This window comes from Stegastes partitus, unplaced genomic scaffold, assembly GCF_000690725.1.
Source record: "Stegastes partitus isolate 25-593 unplaced genomic scaffold, Stegastes_partitus-1.0.2 Scaffold115, whole genome shotgun sequence".
In the NCBI taxonomy this organism is placed as follows: domain Eukaryota; kingdom Metazoa; phylum Chordata; class Actinopteri; family Pomacentridae; genus Stegastes; species Stegastes partitus.
In genome coordinates, this window is record NW_007577846.1 from 559,556 (window position 1) to 566,542 (window position 6,987).

At 38.5% G+C, this 6,987-nt stretch overlaps 1 protein-coding gene and 2 non-coding genes across 3 annotated transcripts in view; 1 reads left to right on the forward strand and 2 right to left on the reverse strand.

The window, feature by feature from the left end:
• Nucleotides 1–2,774: 2,774 nt before the first annotated feature.
• On the reverse strand, nt 2,775–2,846 carry trnae-cuc (transfer RNA glutamic acid (anticodon CUC)). Its single transcript has one exon. It is a non-coding gene; the product is annotated as a tRNA-Glu (tRNA).
• Nucleotides 2,847–3,464: 618 nt separating this feature from the next.
• On the forward strand, nt 3,465–3,536 carry trnaw-cca (transfer RNA tryptophan (anticodon CCA)). Its single transcript has one exon. It is a non-coding gene; the product is annotated as a tRNA-Trp (tRNA).
• A 1,983-nt stretch (nt 3,537–5,519) lies between these two features.
• ncf1 (neutrophil cytosolic factor 1) overlaps nt 5,520–6,987 on the reverse strand; it is an 11,967-nt gene continuing 10,499 nt past the window's right edge. The window contains exon 10 of the mRNA XM_008278117.1: nt 5,520–6,040. Within this exon, the coding sequence (XP_008276339.1) occupies nt 5,774–6,040 (267 nt within the window). The 3' untranslated portion in view covers nt 5,520–5,773. The remainder of the gene's footprint in view (nt 6,041–6,987) is intronic.

The window sequence follows — 6,987 nt, forward strand, 5'->3', positions numbered from 1 at the left end:
AATCATTTAAAAAATCAGAGTCAGTCGGCTCTATTAGAAGTCCATTAGACACAGAGGGAGGCGACGTTTTCCACGAACATGTCCTTTTGATAACAATCCCGTGGATGAGGGTGCAGCATTACTGCGCAGAGAATTAAATGTTCATCTGGAGGTGGTTATCAGATCGTATACAGATGTTCTAGCATTTCCAGACAGTTCTCTTTTTGAGCCGTACCGTTTCACGTCACAGTCCGTCAGTGACGTGCGGTCAGGGAGGGAAAAAAATCTAATGATAAAATAATTGAAATGGTTATATTTATCCAGTGATTTGTACTATAAAGTTTTTATTTTTTCATTTAGCCTCACCAATTTTGATGATTTTTTTTATTTAAAATCGCTGAATTTTTGCAATTTCCCATCCACATGCTTGAAAGAGACGCCAGTGTGGCAGCAATGAGCTGAGCCTCACCTTGGACTGTACAATCCCTCACTACCTGCTGGCTACCTGCAGTGACAGCGTGCTGCCGTCTGGATGTCGCCAATAACATTTAATATATGAACTGATTTTCCATAGTTCAGCTGATGTATATAATAATGTACAGTGTTGTTTTGTCACCAGCTGTATGTGTGTAACGTGTTTCGTGTGCTGAGCATCATAACTGGCTGAGAAGAGGTTCCAGGTGGAGCAGGCAGTTCTCTGGCCTCATGGCAGGGGGCGCTCTGATCCCAGACATTCTTCTTGTGACTCCGCGGCTGCAGAGTAAGTGACACCTGTATGCAGGGCGGTCAGAGGAGTGGCCTCGCCCTGAAACAGCTTTTACCATCTTTGTCCTTTTCCCTGCACATAAACCTGTCAGAGCCATCAAGGAGGAGTTCCACAGGACTGCAGGTGACTGATGTAGAGATCTGTTAAATTTATTTTAAATTATATTCTGTTAATGACATTGTGCTGCAACCTCAGACTTGAACAGTGTTTTTATGTTTCATCTTAGCTGCTGCCCAGTGCGCTTCTGCCCCGCCAGATTGCACCTAAATGAGATAAACTAATAGGCGGCCACTCCAGCAGTTCTCCTGTAATATTACTGTGATTAAAGGACGACATTTAAACTTACGTATTGACCCGAGCAGCAGTGTTCTCCACGCCGTCTCCCTCTGTTTGCACTTCTTTTTAAAAACGCGTTCAAACTTGCTGTATGAGCACATTAAGATTTCCAGTTCTAGTGGGTGAAAAACGCTTCCCCGTTGCCATGGTGACTCGTCGAATCGATGCTGGCTTTTTATAGTTGCGATGCACGCGCTGAACTCCAGGTGAAGCTACTCCGAGTTGATTAAACTAACTCAAATCCGCTGTTCTGGAACCTTCTGGAACTCCGAGTTTCCTATCTCAGAGCAGAGCAACTCAAAGTTCAGGATTAGACTCAGAGTTTGTTGAACCTGCTTCGTGAAACGGACCCCAGATCAGTTACAGAGAGGCTTCAGGACAACCAAGTCAATGTTTTGGAGTGGACGTCACAAAGCCCTGATCCCAATCCTGGAGAACATTAGTGGATCAAGGAGACCAGCAAACCTGACTCAGTTCCAGCAGTTCTGTCAGGAGGAATGGGCCAGAACTCATCAAACTATTGTGAGAAGCTTGTGGAAGGAAACCCAGAACGTTTGACCCAAGTCATACAGTTTAAAGGCAACGATACCAGATACTGAGGAGATGGATGGAAATACTTTCACAGCAAACCAACTTTCAGTCCAGCTTAAAATAACTGTACTCGAAGGACAACAGGTCAGCTGGTGAAACACTGGATGCTTCATCGCTAAACAAAACAGAGCTGACTGGTTGCCGTGGAAACCATTTGGCCATCATGCTGCTTTTACCATCGTCCTCCTTCTACAGTGTATGCAAACTTCTGGTTTCAATTGTATATAAGGGTAAAAGCTTCGGAGGCCGCTAGTCTTCAGTCAGGCCTCAGGGTTGCACATTTTTAAAACAAAATCCTGTTTCACGTCCATTTTCACAAAACCAGGCTACTGCTCAGCATCAATAAAGTTTACAACTCCAGAGGCCTGTTTTCTGCAAGGAGACCTACTTATTACACATTTTCAGAACAAAATCAAGTTAGAAAAGAATAGAATTGACTGCAGTTCTGACAGAACTGGGTTAATACGGAACATTCCACTTGTCAGCGCTGCACTCAGGCATATTAGCAAGATCAAAATGAAGTCCAAGTCCGCTGCAATTCTCGTCACACAACTGGGAAACTATCCAACGTTCCACTGAGCCACACTGCAGAGGAATATAGACGTCTTGTTTTTGAGGTGTTGGTAGTTCCTTGATCACCTTCTTTCTACAGATGATTCCCTCGTCCTTCTCCTTGCAGGTGAAAACTGCTCTTTCATCCAAATGGGGTTTACTTTAGTTACCATTTTAATAAAAGTGCATCATCCAGGCAGTTTAGAGCAAACTTCATGCCAACAGTTTAGCCTCAGACTGTAGCTTCCTAATACACTATAACAAAAAGCTTCAGATGTCTCAGTGACTGTTCAGACAAAACACTCGTAAACATGAAAGATTTACTCTGAACAGGAAGAAGCAGCCTGTGCTCACCTGTTACTCCATCTATATATATATGCTAATATAAGCAAAATAATACAGGTTAAAAAAAATACAATAAACAGAAAATAAGACAAGTAACAAAGCAATATATAAAAAATAGTGGAAGTCATTCGTCTCATTTAATTTACAACAATTATTTAGTCATATATTATTGCTTAAGAAGTCAAGAAACAAACAAAAATCTCTGTTCCCTGACCGGGAATCGAACCCGGGCCGCGGCGGTGAGAGCGCCGAATCCTAACCACTAGACCACCAGGGAGAGATGCATTACATGAAAACGACCAAGTTATTTATAGAGACCTCGTCCCTCTCCTACGTTTCATTTCTCTACATGTTTTGTTTCACTTAGTCGTCACAATTATGTGTCACTTTTATACAAACTTTAGCTCTGAACTTTTCATTTGTCTCTTTACCTGAGCGGGTTTAAAAACTCTCTCCTTCTCGTGGCCGTCATTTGTAGCTAACCAGCTAATGCGAACGTGGCACAAATCCCTTTTATCATGGTAAGTACGTTAAAAACAAACCCCTCTTCTACTTCGGTGTGCGTTACCTGCATGAATTAACGCTTTAGGTGAGTTATCACTTTGTGTTACTACATTTTAAGACACTTACTTTATCCCTTTTCCTCTGTCGTGATGCTAAAGGCAGCCGGCTGGCTGACCTAGCTTACCATAAACCCCGCTAACGGAAGTTAGCTAGCAGACGTATCACTGTCACCTAGCTCCTTTAGTCTTTCGTTGTTTTTGCTTTTGCGATAGCGCAGTGATCCATAAATAATGTACTGAGGAGATATTTAAAACAAACAAACACACAAAAGTAGACGCTATCGAAAGGCTTAATGACGATATATATCTAATATTTTCTTCTCAATGTAACAGACCTCGTGGCGCAACGGTAGCGCGTCTGACTCCAGATCAGAAGGTTGCGTGTTCAAATCACGTCGGGGTCAAATATTTTCCTGTTGATACTTAATTTATGTATTTTTCATGGCTTTACTTCTATATATCCACCTGCCTAACAGGTGTCTTGATGCATAGTCCTCGAAATCAATAATCTAAAAGCTGCTGTTGCAACCTGGAGGTGGAGGAAACAACATGTAAGACAAAAATGTACTTGCTCATCAATAAATATATAAATATAGGCCAATATATGTACAAATGCTGCAATAAATACAAGCAATGCCTTTCAAAAAATCCAAATGAATAAAAATAACCATAAATAATAAACGGAGCCTGGAATTGATTACTGGTATCATTGAAGTTATTAATGCTGGGATCATATATTTCTTATTGCATTTAATTTTCTATTTCAACCAAAGTAATATTATTCATCCTAACAGTCAACTGATTGTTGATGGTGTAAAGTGTCTGTTAAATATTCACATTTAAGAAGCCGATACAGCTGAAATTGAGGTTTGTCTGCTTGTGAATGCCTTAAAACTGTTTTTCTATTAAAGTGAAAGTACAGTATTTTAGATCTATTTCTATATTAAATGACATTTTTCTGTCTTTGTATTTCTGTTGTCTCATTAAAAATTCCTGTATTAGTGTAAATTGACTGTACATTACTAAAGACAACAAGCTGTGATGTATATAAACATTTCTACACATTTATTCATCGTTGCATTTCAGGAATTATAATCTAAACTGCCAGGTTTGTTTTTATTTATGATCTGTTGATTATTTTCTTGATCAATCGATTTATTGTTTGTTTTGCGAAATGTAAAAAGCGACATATTCCAGAGCTAAAAGCAACACTTTTAAATGTCTTTTTTTTTGTTTTTTTGTTTTGTTATAAAAAACAGTGCAGCTTGCTCAACATGACAACATTTTTGTTTATTTAATGTCAACAAAGAAAGCACATTTTTCATTCTACAGCGATTTCTTAAGATGTCCTGTTATGGCCGACGAGTTAAAAGTCAAAGATGTTCAGTTTTATGACAAAGAGACACAAAAAATTCTTCACATTTCTTTTCATTGTAATATAAATTTATTGAGCAAATAAATAAAAAACAAACTTCTACAGATTGCATGCTTAAAAATAAACACCAGGGCTCAAATTAATTGCTTCATACTTAGCTTAGCTGGGTTAGCTTAGCTTAGCTTACCATAGCATAAAGACTCCACTCTGAACTGCTCCACAATCTCTGACTAACATGTTTTATTTATACTGAAAGCAAGCTGTGGAGGTGTTGAAAGGTGGATTTTATCATCTTTGGTTTGAGCCAGTTTAGCTGTTTTCCTCGTTTTCCAGACTTTATGCTAAGCTAAGCCCACCTTAACGCTCCACCACTGAGTAAAAGCTTTTTGACTATTACTATGTTATTGTCTTTCTTCATCGTGGACTCAGACACAGCAGGGAAGACAGAATCTAGACATGAGAGAGATCACCGATGATGCCATTTATAATAATTAGCATCCAGAAGTGCTTCATTGGTGTTAATCTGTGATACCAAACATGAACAGATTTCTGTTTTTTCTTGATAACGCTGCCAGATGGCATCAAAGTAAGCATTTTTTGTGAACCTAAACACCTACGCTGCAAAGAGGAAGCTCTGAAAACACCAAAACAACATGTAATTTAGCTAAAGTGTGCATAGACACAGCTTCAAATGTGGATTAATCCGCCGCCGAAAATAGTCCCCAGCACATGCACAGTTTGCTCTTATGTGTGCGACTAAAAAATTCTAGTGCGCGGCTGTTTGAAATAAGATATATTTAAGAGGTTTTGTGGTGAAATAGGAGCATAATATGCCCTAAACATACACTTTATAATGCAGCCACCTTCCTGTCTGGAGAAAAACTCCTAAAAGGCAACTCGATGGTGATTTTATTGGTGAATTTATCTCATCTCATCTCATTTTTATCTAATTTCAATTTTTAAAAATCTCATTTTATGTTATCTAATTTTATTTTATCCAATATTATTTTATTTTATCTCATCACGTCTTTGCTCGTCGAATTTTATCATTTTATTTGATCTCGTCTCATCTTTTTTAATTTCATCTCACCTTATCTTAACTTATCTTATCATATCTCATCTTTTATCTCATCACATCGTATTTCATCTCATGAAGATCTCATGAGAGCATACGACGCCCTGAACATCGCTACATTTTGTACCTGAGCCACCATCTTGTCTGGAGAAAAGCTTCTAAAGCGGCTGTTTGATGGTGATTTTTAGCTGCTAGCTGGTGGAGCTGGGTTGTGACTTGTGGATGCTGACTTTCTTGCGGGTTTTGTCGGTGCAGCGCTCCATGATGAGCTCCGCACTGGGCCGGGGAGGGATGACCGGCGCCTCCTTCTTCGGCTCGCCCTCGGAGCTGGAGCCGGACTGCTCGGGGATGTTATCTGTCGGTAGGAAACGGCATCTGGTCAAATCTGGGCTCAGAGCTGATGCTAAAATGTAAATCTGTTTCTGCTCGACCATCTCTGATTTGTCAGAAAATTTAACAGTTTAAATTAATGATATTAACAAAGATATCTGTGAAACTGTAGCTTGATCTATCGTATACATTTTTAGATAAAATATGAACCTGTCGATCCACTTTCAGCACTTTCTTTCACACGTGTAAATTTGAGGCTGTTCGAACAACAGTGTCTCATAAACTATTGAAGATAAAAACCTGAAATTTTCACTGTTATTTCTCATCATGTTTTTTAATCAGAATTTGCAATATTGGACAAGTAGATCAAATACTCCCTGATCATAGGTCAGTTAAAATATGAGAAAACTGAAGTCAACTCGGGATCTTTTCTGAACCACATGTCACAATAATACAAAATAAAACATATAGAATATTTTTCAATATGAAACACTTGATCACAAACAATTAAGTTGAAGTTAATTTTGTTGAACTTTTAAAACTGATTGAGCAGAAGTTGTTGCAGAAAAACAAAATAGAGAGTCTGATTCAAGTTGAACCGAGTTCTGGAGTTTTAAAATCGTTCTCAAAATATAACCAAGAAAACTGTATTTCTAATGGAGGCATGTTTGTAACTTTCAGCATGATGACTTACATTCTTTTCCCATATTTCAACTCAGCTTTAACAAGACATGATTTGATGTATTTAACACTGCAGAATCAATGACATGATGAGAAAAAACTGTGAAAATCTCAGGCTTTTATCTTAACAGGTTCCTGAGATATTGTCGTTCAAATGCAGCGTCAAGTTTGAATGTACGAAAAGAAACGTGCAGAAAGTGGGTCGACAGGGGAATTTAAACAAACATATATCAGAAAGTAAGTCATTTATCAACTTGAAACTTCCTAGTTGCCATTTTAAATATACAAAGTTTAGGATCTAAAAAGTTTCAAGCAGATCATAAAATTTGATCTTATTTTATCTCATTTCATTTTCGTTCATCTCATTTTTCATCTTATCTCACCTTATCTCGTG